Here is a 19596-nt window from a genome sequence, read left to right as displayed (position 1 = left end):
GGTTTATCACTTTCTTATGCCTTCTCCAGGTTAATACATCTGCCCCACTAGTGTGCACGAACTACACTGGCTGCCTGGGAGTGCAGGGGAAACACTAGGCGATATCACTCATGGAGCAAGTCGCCTAGTGTGTACCCAACATTGTTTTGTTTAAAGCCCCCTACACATTATGCGACCCGCTGCCGAACTGCCTGACGGCGGAGACGGGCGACCCGGCGGCGGTGGGGAGGTGACAGGGGGAGTGAAGTTTCTTCACTCCCCCCGTCTCCCGGCTCCATAGCAATGCATGCTAATATGGACGAGATTGTCCATATTGGCCTGCATGCATAATCGACAAGGCACCAACGATGAACGAGCGCGGGGCCGCGCATCGTTCATTGCTGGTGCCTACACTGAATGATATGATATACCATTAATGAACGAGATCGTTCATATCTTTCACTTATATCTTTAAAGTGTGTAGGGCCCAGTACAGTGTGTACACACTGTGACACTGACGATGCGCGCTCCCACGAGGGCCATACCGCCGAACGCAGCTAAAGGGACAATGGGGCAGATGTATTAACCTGGAGATGGCATAAGGAAGTGATAAACCAGTGATATGTGCAAGGTGATAAAGGCAGCAGCCAATCAGCTCCTAACTGTTAATTTACATATTGGAGCTGATTGGCTGCTGCCTTTATCACCTTGCACATATCACTGGTTTATCACTTCCTTATGCCATCTCCAGGTTAATACATCTGCCCCAAAGTCTTATTGTTACATATAGCCCACACTATTTTTCTACCAGGATGCCAGGACACGATGGGACATGTAGATCCGCAGTAAACCACAAATTCCCGTGGCATTATGAAGGGTATAGTATGTGTATCTGACTTCTCCAGGACACTAGGCAGCGTTATTAGGGATACCAGGATCACCCTTTGTACGGGGTTATCAGTATACTGTGCAGTAGAGACATACCTGTAGTGCCTGGAGTGAGTGTACCCAACACGTGTTCCAGCTACTCCTGTACCCGGAAGTCACACTCGCACGGCATCCTGGGTAACAGGTCTCTGTATACGCGTTACTATGACACCCGGCACTCGCCAGGCAATGGCTGCTGCGGGGTGCACTGGGGATGCGGTGCCCGGGAGCCTGTGGCACCAGATCTGTGAAGGTAGTGTAATAGCTGAGTGTGTCTGGCATTTCTGCGCTTGAGACCAGGTGCAGAAGGATATATATATTGGTGTGCACAGCACAGTGAGCTGGCCAGTGTCCGCATTGGGAGTCGGGACTGTATATGTTCATAGGACTGGAGTCGCTTACATGAGGCACAAGTTATCATTCTGCACTGTTGATAAAATTGTCAGCTTTAGGTCATACTTGCCTACCTGACCCTCTCCATGAGGGAGAAAATGCTCTGTTCCTGGACTTTCCTGGTAATGTATGATTGCCATCACCTGTGGTGAGCTAGGTAATTGATAAGAAAGGTGTTTCACCACAGGTGATGGCAATCATACATTACCAGGAAAGCCCAGGAACAGAGCATTTTCTCCCTCATGGAGAGGGTAAGGTAGGCAAGTATGCTTTAGGTAATGGTTAAGACATTGCAATTTAAATGTATATGTTTTATTAGTATTGGTTTAATAAATTGTTAGCCTTATTACCGGAGTGCTGCTAGATCCAAGTATACCTAAATATTTTTTCATTCACTCATTTTTATTTTCCTTTATACTGATATTTAATTTATTCATTTATTATTTTACCCATTCCATACTGTATTTTCCCACCATCCTGCAGATTAACTGTCCAGCTACATTTTTTGCTGTATGTGGTAGGCAGAAGCCCCAAAGGATATACCAATTAATGGAGGCAAACCTTATATTAATCTTAAGGTAGCCCCTATAGAGCCCTTTCTCTCAGCATACTATTCAATTATATATGTGTGTGTGTATGAAAATATATATATATATGTGTATGTGTGCGTGTATATGTATGTATGTAGTCGCCCAGAGGCATGATAAATGTTGATGCCATATATATATATATATATATATATATATATATATCATCTGTCATCACAATAAAATAGACACCAGCATACCTTTATAGCACATCTACAATGCTCCCTCACCCGATGGAGATGCTTCGGCGCAGCGGTATGACGATATATACAAAAAACACACATGCCTCTTTCACTTACACACACACGCCTCTCATGCCTCTTTCACTTACACACACTCCTTTCACTTACACCCACACATGCCTATTTCACTTACACCAGTCATTCCCAACCACGGTCCTCAAGGCACACCAACAGTGCAGGTTTTAGTGATATCCAGGCTGCAGCACAGATGGTTAAATCAAAATAACTAAGCTACTAATTAAGTCACCTGTGCTGAAGCCTGGATATCACTAAAACCTGCACTGTTGGTGTGCCTTGAGGACCGTGGTTGGGAAAGCCTGACTTACACACACACATGCCTCTTAACACACACAGACCTCTTTCACTTAAGGGCCCTACACACTGGCAGATAAAATGCACAATATGAACATTCTCATTCATTAATGAACGAAAACTCGTTCATATCGTGCAGTGTGTAGGCACCAACGATTAACGATGCGCGGCCCCGCACTCTTCAATCGTTGGTACCCCGTCGCTTATGCATGCAGGCCAATATGGACGAGATTGTCCATATTAGTATGCAGCACTATGGAGCCTCCCCCCGCCGCCAGGTCACCCGTCGTCCGTATCCGCCGTCGGGCAGCTCGGCGGCTGATCTGCCAGTGTGTGGGGCCCATTAAACACACACATATACATCTCACTTACACAAACACACGCCTCTTTCACTTACACACATGCATCTTTCGTTTACACACACATGCCTCTTTCACTTAAACAAACATGCTTCTTAACACACACATGCCTCTTTCACTTACACACGCCTCTTTCGCTTAAACACACACATGCCTCTCACTTAAGTACACCTCTTTCACCTACACACATGCCTCTTTCGCTTACACACGCACACACACATGCCTTTTACTTATACACACACACACACGTCTCTCTCACTTAAACACACAACTTTCCTTAAAAACACAGACATACACACACCACTTAAAAACATGCGCACAGATAAACACAGTGCTGCCAACATTTATTAAAGTCACCCCCAGCACCCACCACTCCTCACATGCGACACACACACTCTGCACCCTGAGGCTGGTGCTGCCAGTGCCTACCTGTGACTATCAGATTCAGCCTGGACGGAGGCAGAGTCAGAGAGAGCTTCACTCGGCCAGCTCAGTTGAAAAGGTTTGCGAGGATCTGCGCGCTAGAACTCCCCCTAGCTGCTGCAAGTGCCAACTCCCTGGAGATACGAGGAGGCAGCTGCCGTGTCCCTGACACAGTTCTGCTCTTCCATCTGAGAAAATAATGCAGCAGCGAAGATGGATCGGCGGGCAATGGGAGACAACGGAGGAGATGTGCCCCCTTCAGGGCAGGAGCCCGGCGGCAGCCGACTCCATTGCCTCCCTCAGTTCCGCCCAGTGCTCGAAGTGGGCCGGTATGTGGCGGTATGGCATACCGGCACTTCTTCCACTGACCTGGAAGTCTTTTATTTATTATTAAATTAAAGTGTGTGCAGCAGGAGGCGAGGGAAGTGGCCAGCCTGCTGCACTGAGGATGCGGCTCCCGTCCCTGACAGGTGCCCACGACGACTAGGTGGCTGTGTAGAGCGCCGAACCTGTGAGGCTCAAGGCTCACAGCCACCCGCCGCCCACAACCGCCTACCACTGACCACAAATGGCGGCGGTCAGAGGGAACTCAACGCCGCCACACCAAAGGCCTCCCTCTCACTGCCACCGCTGCCCATGGGCTCCTCCGCCGCCGCTGACCACAGTCCCTTCCGCACCTCTGCTGCTCATCTCAGGTAATGTTCCCCTGCTTCCCTATGTCCCTCTGTTACTCTCCCTGCTGTCACTCTCCCTGTCCCTGCTGTCACTCTCCCTGTCCCTGCTGTCACTCTCCCTGTCCCTGCTGTCACTCTCCCTGTCTATGCTGTCGCTCCCTGTCCCTGCTGTCACTCTCTCTCCATGTCCCTGAATTATGGATCATACTGTGTGGCATATTGTGAATTTTGTCTCATACTATGTGGCATATTGTGAATTTTGTCTCATTCCGTGTGGCATATAGTGAATTTTGGCGCATTCTGTGTGCTATAATGTGAATTTCGGCTCATTGCATGTGCTATAATGTGAATTTCGGCTCATACCGTGTGCTATAATGTGAATTTTGGCTCATACCGTGTGCTATAATGTATATACTCAGTGCTATTTTTGTAGAAAAATAGGTTCAGGAACACCTGTTGTTGGGCAGTGGTGGGCGGAGCTGTGGGTAGTGTGGGAGGAGCTACAGTGGGGGACCTTTGCATGCTCAGACATTGCCTACCACAGGAAAAAAAATAATCCTGATTCATGCCCCTTACATTATTTATCACTTTTCCTTCTTATAGTAATGCCCATTACACATTATGCCACACACCGTAATGTCCATTACACAATATGCCACACACTGTAATGCCCATTGCACGTTATGCCACACACCGTAATGCCCATTACACAATATGCCATACATCGTAATGCCCATTACACAATATGCCCCACACCGTAATGCCCATTACACATTATGCCACACACCGTAATGCCCATTACACATTATGCCACACACCGTAATGCCCATTACACATTATGCCACACACCGTAATGCCCATTACACATTATGCCACACACCGTAATGCCCATTACACATTATGCCACACACCGTAATGCCCATTACACATTATGCCACACACCGTAATGTCCATTACACAATATGCCACGCACCGTAATGTCCATTACACAATATGCCACGCACCGTAATGTCCATTACACAATATGCCACGCACCATAATGCCCATTACACATTATGCCACACAACGTAATGCCCATTACACATTATGCCACACACGGTAATGTCCATTACATAATATGCCACGCACCGTAATGCCCATTACACAATATGCCACGCACTGTAATGCTCATTACTCAATATTCCACGCACCATAATGCCTATTACACGTTATGCCACACACCGTAATGTCTATTACACATTATGCCACACACCGTAACACCTATTATGCCAAACACCATAACGCCAATTACATATTATGCCACACACAGTTATGGCCCTGACACCAATTTATGCCCCACACACAATAATGCCCCTTACAAATTATGCCACACAGTAAGGCTTCTAATTACTTTAAAATGATCTGCCTGTTGTCAGGGGTCTCATTGGTTGTTGCCAATGGTTGCCAGTAAATGCTGCTCGATCAGAGCTAAGCTCCGATCACGGCAGACAGGCCAACAGTAACTCATCTGGCGGTGGCGTGTCATATTCCATTGTTTTAAAGAAGACCTCAACGTGGGCTGCAAAAGTGTACATTGTGGGACAGCCGCGAGTTTTACATGTCTGTTCTATATAATCAAGAACATTTGTCTCTGACAATGGCTCCTTTTGTAGTGTTTTTTAGTGATGAGCGGATTCGGTTTTACTCGGTTTTACTCGGTTTTACTCGGTTCTCAAAACGGCATCTTATTGGCTCACGGATGTCACGTGTTTTGGATAGCCAATAAGATGCCGTTTTGAGAACCGAGTAAAACCGAGTAAAACCGAACCTCGCTCATCACTAGTGTTTTTGCCTTCAGTACCCAAAAATGCCCCAAAATCTGTGCTCTACATATATTACTGATCTTAATCAGTCCAACTGCTTAAATCTTAAACATTCCAACTGCTACAAGCTACTGCGCCCAGACCTGCACATTGTACACATTAAGGATCCATTTAATTCAACAGTACTCATCTCCAGAAACATAAGACTACTTGTAGATGGCAGAAGGGAAGGTTCAAATGTTTAATTCTCCTTAACTGAATATTGGGTAAAATTAGTTGTTACGTTAAGGTAGCCACTAACAATTGCCCTATTTACTAATAAGTGAAGATCCGAGTGGTATTATATTACAGCAATAGGAAACTTCCTATCAGTGCTATGTAACAATAAAATATTTCCAGAGCCGCTCCCTGAAGTGTCAGGCTGGCAGTGGTAAGCATTCTGTTTCTGCTTCGCGTCCAGGACGTGCATGCAGTGTTTAGACGACAGTTCAAATTGAGCTGCATGCACGGCCGACTGCAAGGATCGTTAACGGTGGCGGCATACACCCTTAGCAATAAAGTAAACAATGTCACTCAGGAAGGGTCAAAATGAGTGACGTTTAATTTATCACTAAGGGGGACATGTACTAAGCAGTGCTAAAAGTGGAGAAGTGAGCCAGTGGAGAAATTTACCATGGCACCAATCAGCTGCTCCATACAATTGTATAGTATGCAAATTAGAAATGTTACGTCAATGCTGATTGGTTGCCATGGGCAACTTCTCCACTTGCTCACTTCTCCACGTTTATCACTGCTTAGTACATGTCCCCCTAAGTGTGTACCCACCTTTACTGTCAACAATGTGAATGTGTATTTACACCTCTGATTTGCTGTAGATGAGGCTGGCTCTAAGTGGAGGAACTGTGTTTCTTGGGCAAGAATTATGAATGAAGCTATGCACATCTTGGGAAGAAGAGGACATGGTGATCAGATGATTTTTCTGTCATGTACTGTATATGTAGGAAACCAATGCTGCAGGAAACAGTACAGGCAAATTATTTCCCACAAAATGCATACAGATGTAGGACAAGAACGGTATCCGGTCTCTAGGTCGACCACACTTGGGTCGACAGTCATTAGGTCAACCACTATTGGTCGACATGGTTTCTAGGTCAACATGGTCACTCTGTCGACATGTACTAGGTCGACATGAAAAAAGGTCAACATGAGTTTTTTTTTAAATGTCATTATTTGAACTTTTTCATACTTTTTGATCCACGTGGACTATGATTGGGAATGGTAATCTGTGCCGAGCTCCTCATTACCCGTGCGAGCCATGCAAGGGGACACGGTGCACTAATTGGGTTTCCCGGTCACTCTTGGAAGAAAACGAATATTCAGAATATTCATTTATTTGCCGCCAGTGTATCAGCCAGTCAGTTATGACATTACAACATCACATATTACGAAATGAAAGAAGGACCAGGTAAAATAATACGTAAGTCCATTATAAGGTCAAATAATATGACCTTTAAATATTGGTATGCACATTTAAGCTGGGTACACACCATGCGACGTGCCATACTGCGATGAGATGTAACGATACATCACATCCGCCATACACACTAAACGATGCACTGTATGATGGCGTGATGTGTCATTAAATGCGGCATGTTACAACACAACGTTAGCAGTATATCCAATAGGATGATTCAGTGAGTGATGGCCCGGAACGATGGGCGTTACACTATATGATGTGTATGATATATTATTCTGATCCACATTCGGATATTATGTACCCAGCTTTAGTCTTAATTTAGATTATTTATGACCTTGGTACAGTTTATCATTCTAAATCATTTGTTGTTATTTATTATTCTACCTTGCTTCTTCTAGTAAATGTGCAGGGAGGAGAGGAGCATAAACTGTAGAGGTCCTGGGCAGGTATACACTGTGGATAGAAAGTGCTTGGCCGACACTACCCTAAGATTTGGAGCAGCTGGTCCAGGACATCATACTAAATGTACTGCGCATACTAACCATATTTATCATTTCACCATACCCTTGAGCACGTCATATCACTTTCTCCATAGTGTGCCTGCTGTGTGTGGTATTTTAGGCATATGTGTTTAGCGTTCAAGTTTATTTGCTAATTCTGCGTTGGGAGCTAAGCAAAAAAGAGCAAGTACTGTACTTTGCACCTGGTAAAACCATTTTGCACTGCGGGTGAGGCAGCTGTAAAATGTGCGGAGAGATTTATATGTAGGAGGGACATGTCCAGACTCGAATTTAAATTGCAGAGTAATTATAAAGCTGTCTATGTGGGCTGCATGCAAAAACAGCCAGTATTTACCCTTCATGCAAAAAAATAAATATTGCACCCCTTGCATTGCAACATGTTTTGTTCCAGTTACATACTTCACAACCAGAGGTGTCACCGCCGGGTCTGGTGACATCACTCCAGGGGCAGCCCATGCCCGAAGATGCTGGGATACCAGTGACGTGCGGTGAGGTCATTGGCTGGGGAGGCACTAAGATATATAGTAACCCCATCAGCACCTCCGGTGCATCACTGACACCTACATAATCACGCCAGCCAGTGGCGGAACTAGCAAGCGGTGGGCCCAGGTGCGACAAAATGTCACCCCTGGAGAGGATCTGGTGAGGGGGACCTGCTCAGGGCCAGAGAAATGGATACCTAGCAACAGTGCCGTAACTAGACATTTTAGCACTGTGTGCAAGAAACGGCATCGGAGCCCCCCCACATCCATGTAAAACAGGGGCAGTGCGCGCCATAGGTGCTGCGCAAAAAATATAGGGCCGTGGCTTCATGGGGAAGGGGTGTGGCCACAAAATAATACCAATTCATATAACCGTGCACAGTAGTCTCCATTATTCAAATTATGCCGCACAGTAGCACCACTACACCAGGTAGAGCCCCTTTTACAACTTACGGCGGACATATTCCCCTTTTTACACATTACGGCAGACAGCGTCCCCTTTTTACACAGTACGGCAGACAGCGTCCCCTTTTTACACATTACGGAAGACAGCGTCCCCTTTTTACACATTACGGCAGACAGCGTCCCCTTTTCTACACATTATGGCGGACAGCGTCCCCCTTTTTAAACATTACGGCAGACAGCGTCCCCATTTACACATTTCGGCAGCCAGTTCCCCTTTATACACATTACGGCAGACAGCGTCCCCCTTTTTACACATTACGGCAGACAGCGTCCCTCTTTTTACACATTACGGCAGACAGCGTCCCCCTTTTTACACATTACGGCAGACAGCGTCCCCCTTTTTACACATTACGGCAGACAGCGTCCCCCTTTTTACACATTACGGCAGACAGCGTCCCCCTTTTTACACATTACGGCAGACAGCGTCCCCCTTTTTACACATTACGGCAGACAGCGTCCCCCTTTTTACACATTACGGCAGACAGCGTCCCCCTTTTTACACATTACGGCAGACCGCGTCCCCATTTTTACACATTATGGCAGACAGCGTCCCCATTTTTACACATTGCGGCAGACAGCGTCCCCATTTTTACACATAACGGCAGACAGCGTCCCCATTTTTACACATTATGGCAGACAGTCCCCCTTTTTACACATTATGGCAGACAGTGTCCCCTTTTTACACATAACGGCAGACAGCGTCCTCCTTTTTACACATAAGGGCAGACAGCATCCCCCTTTTTACACATAATGGCAGACAGAATATATAGATTGAATGATCCAGGGTGACTGCCCATCAAGAAGTCCGGCCCGGGCCAGTTGAGGCAGAAGGGAATGTCATCACTGAGAGCAGGCATGGCTCTCCCACCGTAGCACACCCCGAACAGGACAGCGAGGACTGGGAGGGAAGCGCGCACAGCCGCCAGCTCTCCCCTGTGCATCCTCTACTCCCGGTGAAGCAGCAACCCAACCGCCGGGTCCCGCTGGCTCCGGGGCTGCTGCTGCTGTAGTGACAGCTCTACAGTAGCTGGTCCCGGGAGCCGCCTCCGCTTCACCACGCCACGTGATTGGACAAGCGGATCCAGCACTGGATCCGCTGTCCAATCACATCTGCCTCACTGACAGGGGCGGGTTTCCCCTGTCAAAGAGGCACTTGCAGAAGTGATGCTTTCCCCTCTAGTTTTAATGGCCTTTTTCAGCCCAGCGCTTTGCCCCCCCCCAAACCCTCCCCCCCCCCTGGCTTTAACCTGTCCCTATTGTAAATGGGAGGCACTACTTTAAATCACGAAAATGTATAGGTTAATATAAAGAAATTACTTATGACACAGAATATGTGTCATAAGTATTTTCTTTATATTATTTTAATAATTAAAGACAGGGGAGGCACTGCCTCCCCTGACTGCACGTCCCTGTGGGCTACCCCTGGAGACCAGTGACCGCACTGTCAGGTGCTCCTGTATGACAGGAGCCGGGTGCTGCAAGAGAATGTCACACTGCAGCATCCGCTACTGCAAGTGTGGAGAAGCCAGCATTTTGGTGTTACCTCCTCCGAGGGTGACACCTGGTTGCTGGCCACACCCTCTTCTGACACCACTGCTCACAACATTGGAAAATTCTTTATCTAAACTCCTTGGAGTAAATTTACTAAGATGGGAGTTCTATTTAAGATGGGATGTTGCCCATAGCAACCAATCAGATTCTACTTCTCATTTATCTAGCACCTGCTAGAAGATAATACCTGGAATTTGATTGGTTGCTATGGGCCTTGTGCGTGCCTTTTGGCATGGCCACTGGCTTACCTGTAATAGGTGCAAGGTGTGTGGTGCATACAGGCCTATAGATCCATAGGGGCCCACACACCCTGCACCATTTTAATTATACTGACTAGTCCGTCGGCAAGACGCTGTCTGCAGAGCAGCAGAAATCACTGGGAAAATAGCCATTGCGGCCATTTTCCTGTGATTCTTGCATGCGCAATAGAGATGTCCCCCGGGACGAGGCACGGGCGCCATGTTACCGGAAACCTGGGCATGCACAGTAGACTCTGGCTCAATGCCAGAGTCTACTGCACCGTCGGGAGGAGGAGGCCCAATCAGAGCCTGCACAAGACCCCTCCTCTCTTAAAGCGCCTTTGCCCGTGGCAGTGCCCCCTAACCTCCTCTCGCCCATGAGACACAGCGGCTTAAGGGTGGGATGGCAGGACAGTGCCCAAAGATCATGACTCTCCTGCTGAAATCGTGATGATTGAGAAGTATGCAGCTACAAAGTTACTTGGTTTTCTCCACTTTGCTCCCAAGTCAGAATCAGCCCATTATTGTGCGGTGGCGGTGCTTGTATGAAACGGCGAAAAACATATTTCAGTCTTTTATTGTTGTGTCCACTACATGTTTGATACGGAGCCTGGACCAGTGCTGTCACAGCTGCAGGATGCTACCTCTTCCAGTCCTCTCAGACGGTGCAGCTGCAGGGCTGGGAACAAACACGCTGCTTGTGCTGGATGATAAAGTGTTTATTTACTCATCTTGTTTCTCTGGCCCTAAACCAGTCTTGTCCGGCCTCTAGTAAACTAGGATCTGGATGTTTTACAATACAAATGACATGCTGGAAGACACTGCTCAGCCATCTTTGCAGAGGACACATTCACCACATACTGTATCTGCTGCTGTGTACAAGGGCTGTTATCCTAAATGCTACAGAATTGCGATAATAATAGGTTTGGGGGATAGAGAGCTAAAATGAGGAGTGGAGTGTGGTATTAGGATGGGCAGACAGGTTGAGAGAATAAGAAAAATAGAAGTTAGAGTTTATATAAATCCATAGTTTCTCTGACGTCCTAGTGGATGCTGGGAACTCCGTAAGGACCATGGGGAATAGCGGCTCCGCAGGAGACTGGGCACAAAAGTAAAGCTTTAGGACTACCTGGTGTGCACTGGCTCCTCCCCCTATGACCCCCCTCCAAGCCTCAGTTAGATTTTTGTGCCCGGCCGAGAAGGGTGCATTCTAGGAGGCTCTCCTGAGTTTCTTAGAAAAAGTTTAGTTTTAGGTTTTTTATTTTCAGTGAGACCTGCTGGCAACAGGCTCACTGCATCGAGGGACTAAGGGGAGAAGAAGCGAACCTGCCTGCTTGCAGCCAGCTTGGGCTTCTTGGCTACTGGACACCATTAGCTCCAGAGGGACCGAACACAGGCCCAGTCTCGGAGTCCGGTCCCAGAGCCGCGCCGCCGGCCCCCTTACAGAGCCAGAAGCAAGAAGAGGTCCGGAAAATCAGCGGCAGAAGACATCAGTCTTCACCAAGGTAGCGCACAGCACTGCAGCTGTGCGCCATTGCTCCTCAGGCACACTTCACACTCCGGTCACTGAGGGTGCAGGGCGCTGGGGGGGGGGCGCCCTGAGCAGCAATAAAAACACCTTGGCTGGCGAAAATACATCACATATAACCCCCAGGGCTATATGGATGCATTTTAACCCCTGCCAGAATCCATAAAAATGTGGGAGAAAAGTCTGCGAAAAAGGGGCGGAGCCTATCTCCTCAGCACACTGGCGCCATTTTTCCTCACAGCTCCGTTGGAGGGAAGCTCCCTGGCTCTCCCCTGCAGTTACTACACTACAGAAAGGGTTAAAAAAGAGAGGGGGGCACTAATTAGGCGCAGTATTAATAAAACAGCAGCTATAAGGGGAAAAACACTTCTATAAGGTTATCCCTGTATATATATAGCGCTCTGGTGTGTGCTGGCATACTCTCCCTCTGTCTCCCCAAAGGGCTAGTGGGGTCCTGTCCTCTATCAGAGCATTCCCTGTGTGTGTGCTGTGTGTCGGTACGATTGTGTCGACATGTATGAGGAGGAAAATGGTGTGGAGGCGGAGCAATTGCCTGTAATGGAGTTGTCACCCCCTAGGGAGTCGACACCTGAGTGGCTGAGCTTATGGAAGGAATTAAGTGACAAAAATGATGACATGAGGCAGCCGGCTACTCAGCTTGTGCCTGTCCAGGCGTCTCAAAAGCCATCAGGGGCTCTAAAACGCCCGTTACCTCAGATGGCAGATACAGACGCCGACACGGATACTGACTCCAGTGTCGACGACGAAGAGACGAATGTGACTTCCAGTAGGGCCACACGTTACATGATTGAGGCTATGAAAAATGTTTTACATATTTCTGATAATACAAGTACCACTAAAAAGGGTATTATGTTTGGTGAGAAAAAACTGCCTGTAGTTTTTCCTGCATCTGAGGAATTAAATGAAGTGTGTGATGAAGCGTGGGTTTCCCCCGATAAAAAACTGATAATTCCTAAAAGGTTATTAGCATCATACCCCTTCCCGCCAGAGGATAGGGCACGTTGGGAAACACCCCCTAGGGTGGATAAAGCGCTCACACGTTTGTCTAAACAGGTGGCACTACCGTCTCCGGATACGGCCGCCCTTAAGGAACCTGCTGACAGAAAGCAGGAGAATATCCTAAAATGTATATACACTCACACGGGTGTTGTACTGCGACCAGCAATCGCCTCAGCCTGGATGTGCAGTGCTGGGGTGGCGTGGTCGGATTCCCTGACTGAAAATATTGATACCCTAGATAGGGACAGTATATTACTGACTATAGAGCATTTAAAAGATGCATTTCTATATATGCGTGATGCACAGAGGGATATTTGCCGACTGGCATCAAGAGTAAGTGCACTGTCCATTTCTGCCAGAAGAGGGTTATGGACGAGGCAGTGGTCAGGTGATGCTGACTCCAAAAGGCATATGGAAGTATTGCCTTATAAAGGGGAGGAGTTATTTGGGGTAGGTATATCAAACCTGGTGGCCACGGCAACTGCTGGGAAATCCACATTTTTACCCCAGGTAGCCTCTCAACATAAGAAGACGCCGTATTATCAGGCGCAGTCCTTTCGGCCCCATAAGGGCAAGCGGGCAAAAGGCTCCTCATTTCTGCCCCGTGGCAGAGGGAGAGGAAAAAGGCTGCAGCAAACAGCCAGTTCCCAGGAACAGAAGCCCTCTCCCGTTTCTGCCAAGTCCTCAGCATGACGCTGGGGCTTCACTAGCGGACTCAGGCACGGTGGGGGCCCGTCTCAGGAATTTCAGCGTGCAGTGGGCTCACTCACAGGTGGACCCCTGGATCCTTCAGGTGGTATCTCAGGGGTACAAATTGGAATTCGAGACGTCTCCCCCTCGCCGTTTCCTAAAGTCTGCTTTACCGACGTCTCCCTCCGACAGGGAGGCGGTATTGGAAGCCATTCACAAGCTGTATTCCCAGCAGGTGATAATCAAGGTACCCCTCCTGCAACAGGGAAAGGGGTATTATTATTCCACGCTGTTTGTGGTACCGAAGCCGGACGGTTCGGTGAGACCTATTTTAAATCTGAAATCCTTGAACACTTAGATACAAAGGTTCAAATTCAAGATGGAGTCACTCAGAGCGGTGATTGCGAACCTGGAAGAAGGGGATTATATGGTGTCTTTGGACATCAAGGATGCTTACCTCCATGTCCCAATTTACCCTTCTCACCAAGGGTACCTCAGGTTTGTGGTACAGAACTGTCACTATCAGTTTCAGACGCTGCCGTTTGGTTTGTCCACGGCACCCCGGGTCTTTACCAAGGTAATGGCCGAAATGATGATACTCCTTCGAAGGAAGGGAGTTTTATTTATCCCTTACTTGGACGATCTCCTGATAAGGGCAAGATCCAGGGAACAGTTGGTAGTCGGGGTAGCACTATCAAGTAGTGTTGCGGCAGCACGGTTGGATTCTCAATATTCCAAAGTCGCAGCTGATCCCGACGACACGTCTTCCATTCCTAGGAATGATCTTGGACACAGTCCAGAAAAAGGTTTTTCTCCCGGAGGAGAAAGCCAGGGAGTTATCCGAACTAGTCAGAAACCTCCTAAAACCAGGCCAAGTGTCAGTGCATCTATGCACAAGGGGTCCTGGGAAAAATGGTGGCTTCCTACGAAGCAATTCCATTCGACAGATTCCACGCAAGAACTTTCCAGTGGGACCTGCTAGACAAATGGTCCGGATCGCATCTTCAGATGCATCAGCGGATAACCCAGTCACCAAAGACAAGGGTGTCTCTCCTGTGGTGGTTGCAGAGTGCTCATCTTCTAGAGGGCCGCAGATTCGGCATTCAGGACTGGGTCCTGGTGACCACGGATGCCAGCCTGCGGGGCTGGGGAGCAGTCACACAGGGAAGGAATTTCCAGGGCTTGTGGTCAAGCCTGGAGACATCTCTTCACATAAGTATCCTGGAGCTAAGGGCCATTTACAATGCTCTAAGCCTAGCAAGACCTCTGCTTCAAGGTCAGCCGGTGCTGATCCAGTCAGACAACATCACGGCAGTCGCCCATGTAAACAGACAGGGCGGCACAAGAAGCAGGAGGGCAATGGCAGAAGCTGCAAGGATTCTTCGCTGGGCGAAAAATCATGTGATAGCACTGTCAGCAGTGTTCATTCCGGGAGTGGACAACTGGGAAGCAGACTTCCTCAGCAGGAACGACCTCCACCCGGGAGAGTGGGGACTTCACCCAGAAGTCTTCCACATGATTGTGAACCGTTGGGAAAAACCAAAGGTGGACATGATGGCGTCCCGCCTCAACAAAAAACTGGACAGGTATTGTGCCAGGTCAAGGGACCCTCAGGCAATAGCTGTGGACGCTCTGGTAACACCATGGGTGTACCAGTCAGTGTATGTGTTCCCTCCTCTGCCTCTCATACCCAAGGTACTGAGAATTATAAGACGGAGAGGAGTAAGAACTATATTCGTGGCTCCGGATTGGCCAAGAAGGACTTGGTACCCGGAACTTCAAGAGATGCTCACAGAGGACCCGTGGCCTCTACCTCTAAGAAGGGACCTGCTCCAGCAAGGACCCTGTCTGTTCCAAGACTTACCGCGGCTGCGTTGACGGCATGGCGGTTGAACGCCGGATCCTGAAGGAAAAAGGCATTCCGGATGAAGTCATCCCTACCCTGATCAAAGCCAGGAAGGATGTAACCGCAAAACATTATCACCGCATTTGGCGTAAATATGTTGCGTGGTGCGAGGCCAGGAAGGCCCCTACAGAAGAATTTCAACTGGGTCGATACCTGCATTTCCTGCAAACAGGAGTGTCTATGGGCCTAAAATTAGGATCCATTAAGGTTCAGATTTCGGCCCTGTCGATTTTCTTCTAAAAAGAACTGGCTTCAGTTCCTGAAGTTCAGACGTTTGTCAAGGGGGTGCTGCATATACAGCCTCCTTTTGTGCCTCCAGTGGCACCTTGGGATCTCAATGTGGTTTTGGGGTTCCTAAAATCACATTGGTTTGAACCGCTTAAATCTGTGGATTTGAAATATCTCACATGGAGAGTGGTCATGCTGTTGGCCATGGCTTCGGCCAGGCGCGTGTCAGAATTGGCGGTTTTATCTTATAAAAGCCTTACCTGATTTTTCATACGGACAGGGCAGAATTGAGGACTCCAAGTTGCTGGACGTTGTCAGGGCCCTGAAAATATATGTTTCCAGGACGGCTGGAGTCAGAAAATCTGACTCGCTGTTTATCCTGTATGCACCCAACAAGCTGGGTGCTCCTGCTTCTAAGCAGACTATTGCTCATTGGATTTGTAGTACAATTCAGCTTGCACATTCTGTGGCAGGCCTGCCACAGCCAAAATCTGTAAATGCCCACTCCACAAGGAAGGTGGGCTCATCTTGGGCGGCTGCCTGAGAGGTCTCGGCTTTACAACTTTGCCGAGCAGCTACTTGGTCAGGGGCAAAAACGTTTGCAAAATTCTACAAATTTGATACCCTGGCTGAGGAGGACCTGGAGTTCTCTCATTCGGTGCTGCAGAGTCATCTGCACTCTCCCGCCCGTTTGGGAGCTTTGGTATAATCCCCATGGTCCTTACGGAGTCCCCAGCATCCACTAGGACGTCAGAGAAAATAAGAATTTACTTACCGATAATTCTATTTCTCGTAGTCCGTAGTGGATGCTGGGCGCCCATCCCAAGTGCGGATTGTCTGCAATACTTGTACATAGTTATTGTTAACTAAATCGGGTTATTGTTGTTGTGAGTCATCTTTCCAGAGGCTCCTCTGTTATCATGCTGTTAACTGGGTTCAGATCACAGGTTGTACGGTATGATTGGTGTGGCTGGTATGAGTCTTACCCGGGATTCATAAATCCTTCCTTATTGTGTACGCTCGTCCGGGCACAGTATCCTAACTGAGGCTTGGAGGGGGATCATAGGGGGAGGAGCCAGTGCACACCAGGTAGTCCTAAAGCTTTACTTTTGTGCCCAGTCTCCTGCGGAGCCGCTATTCCCCATGGTCCTTACGGAGTTCCCAGCATCCACTACGGACTACGAGAAATAGAATTATCGGTAAGTAAATTCTTATTTTTCCACAGGCTGAGTTTTATATGTGAGTTAATATTAATTTTAATAAGAATACAGAGTATCCGTTCATTAGCACCACCTATTTTATGTAATTTGGACAGTTATGACCATTAGGACGGCAAATACATAATTTGTACGTGTCTGCTTTTTAAGACTCCTCAGTGGTATCTTAGGGGCAAGTGTGGGATGCGTGGCATCAGTGGCCCTACCCAATTCACTAGGAGGTCAGGGGAAATCATTGAGGTTGTACTACTCTCCCAGGAGCATGAAATACAGGAGTCTTTTGGAGTAACAAGTATGGTGTAATTTGTGCAATTTTTCCTGGTCCATGCGTTTTACTCCCAAGGTATAGCTACCATAGGTGCAGGGAATGCAGCTGCTATGGGGCCCAGAGCTGAGAGGGGCCCACCTTCCCTGTCACAGTTACATGTGTTATATACAGGGGTGTAGCTACCATAGGTGCAAGCAGTGCATCTGCTATGGGGCCCTGAGCTGAGAGGGGCCACCTTCTATGTCACAGTTCCATGTGTTATATACAAGGGTGTAGCTACCATAGGTGCAGGCAGTGCATCTACTATGGGGCCCAGAGCTGAGAGGAGCTCAGCTTCCATGTCACAGTTACATGTGTTCTATACAAGGACGTAGCTACCATAGGTGCAGGGAGTGCAGCTGCTATGGGGCCCAGAGCTGAGAGGGGCCCACCATCCCTGTCACAGTTACATGTATTTTCTCTGACGTCCTAAGTGGATGCTGGGGACTCCGTCAGGACCATGGGGGATTAGCGGCTCCGCAGGAGACAGGGCACAAAACTAAAGCTTTAGGATCAGGTGGTGTGTACTGGCTCCTCCCCCTATGACCCTCCTCCAAGCCTCAGTTAGGTTTTTGTGCCCGTCCGAGCAGGGTGCAATCTAGGTGGCTCTCTTAAGGAGCTGCTTAGAAAAAGTTTTTAGGTTTATTATTTTCAGTGAGTCCTGCTGGCAACAGGCTCACTGCATCGAGGGACTTAGGGGAGAGAAGTTCAATTCACCTGCGTGCAGGATGGATTGGCTTCTTAGGCTACTGGACACCATTAGCTCCAGAGGGAGTCGGAACACAGGTCTCACCCTGGGGTTCGTCCCGGAGCCGCGCCGCCGACCCCCCTTGCAGATGCTGAAGATTGATGGTCCAGAAACCGGCGGCAGAAGGCTCTTCAGTCTTCTTGAAGGTAGCGCACAGCACTGCAGCTGTGCGCCATTGTTTGTCACACACTTCTCACCAACGGTCACGGAGGGTGCAGGGCGCTGCTGGGGGCGCCCTGGGCAGCAATGTAAATACCTTTTATGGCTAAAAAATACATCACATATAGCCCTTGAGGCTATATGGATGTATTTAACCCCTGCCAGATATTACAAACTACGGGAGAAAAGCCCGCCGGAATAGGGGGCGGGGCTTATTCTCCTCAGCACACAGCGCCATTTTCCTGCTCAGCTCCGCTGTGAGGAAGGCTCCCAGGACTCTCCCCTGCACTGCACTACAGAAACAGGGTAAAACAGAGAGGGGGGCACTTTTTATGGCGATATTTTATATATTTAAGCTGCTATAAGGATACAACACTTATATAAGGTTGTTCCCATATATATTATAGCGCTTGGGTGTGTGCTGGCAAACTCTCCCTCTGTCTCCCCAAAGGGCTAGTGGGGTCCTGTCTTCGATAAGAGCATTCCCTGTGTGTCTGCTGTGTGTCGGTACGTGTGTGTCGACATGTATGAGGACGATGTTGGTGTGGAGGCAGAGCAATTGCCGGTAATGGTGATGTCACCCCCCAGGGAGTCGACACCGGAATGGATGGCTTTGTTTATGGAATTACGTGATAATGTCAGCACATTACAAAAATCAGTTGACGACATGAGACGGCCGGAAAACCAGTTGGTACCTGCCCAGGCGTCTCAGACACCGTCAGGGGCTGTAAAACGCCCTTTACCTCAGTCGGTCGACACAGACCCAGACACGGACACTGAATCTAGTGTCGACGGTGAAGAAACAAACGTATTTTCAAGTAGAGCCACACGTTATATGATCACGGCAATGAAGGAGGCTTTGCATATCTCTGATACTGCAAGTACCACAAAAAGGGGTATTATGTGGGGGGTGAAAAAACTACCTGTAGTTTTTCCTGAATCAGAGGAATTGAATGATGTATGTGATGAAGCGTGGGTTAACCCAGATAGAAAAGTGCTAATTTCAAAAAAGTTATTGGCATTATACCCTTTCCCGCCAGAGGTTAGGGCGCGCTGGGAAACACCCCCTAGGGTGGATAAGGCGCTCACACGCTTATCAAAACAAGTGGCGTTACCGTCTCCTGATACGGCCGCCCTCAAGGATCCAGCTGATAGGAGGCTGGAAACTACCCTAAAGAGTATATACACACATACTGGTGTTATACTGCGACCAGCCATCGCCTCAGCCTGGATGTGCAGTGCTGGGGTGGTCTGGTCGGATTCCCTGACTGAAAATATTGATACCCTGGATAGGGACAGTATTTTATTGACTATAGAGCAATTAAAGGATGCTTTTCTTTATATGCGAGATGCTCAGAGG

At 48.2% G+C, this 19596-nt stretch overlaps 2 protein-coding genes across 9 annotated transcripts in view; one reads left to right on the top strand and one right to left on the bottom strand.

Annotated features, from left to right (window-relative positions):
* KNOP1 (lysine rich nucleolar protein 1) overlaps window positions 1-1052 on the bottom strand; it is a 29271-nt gene extending 28219 nt beyond the window's left edge. For both annotated transcript variants that reach the window (XR_010182085.1, XM_063934438.1), the window contains exon 1: window positions 964-1052. The gene's annotated coding sequence lies outside the window, so the exon portion shown is untranslated. The remainder of the gene's footprint in view (window positions 1-963) is intronic.
* The window catches only part of IQCK (IQ motif containing K), a 258743-nt gene continuing 239917 nt past the window's right edge, over window positions 771-19596 (top strand). For 2 of the 7 annotated variants that reach the window (XM_063934443.1, XM_063934442.1), the window contains exon 1: window positions 1040-1159. In XM_063934443.1, the coding sequence (XP_063790513.1) occupies window positions 1072-1159 (88 nt within the window). In that variant the 5' untranslated portion in view covers window positions 1040-1071. Of the gene's footprint in view, window positions 857-1032; window positions 1160-19596 lie in introns of those variants that run through there. The other 5 variants (XM_063934445.1, XM_063934447.1, XM_063934446.1 and 2 more) reach the window with 5 other exon arrangements.

This window comes from Pseudophryne corroboree, chromosome 7 (assembly GCF_028390025.1).
Source record: "Pseudophryne corroboree isolate aPseCor3 chromosome 7, aPseCor3.hap2, whole genome shotgun sequence".
NCBI classification, from domain to species: Eukaryota; Metazoa; Chordata; class Amphibia; order Anura; family Myobatrachidae; genus Pseudophryne; species Pseudophryne corroboree.
This window is presented reverse-complemented; position numbering and strand designations above follow the sequence as displayed.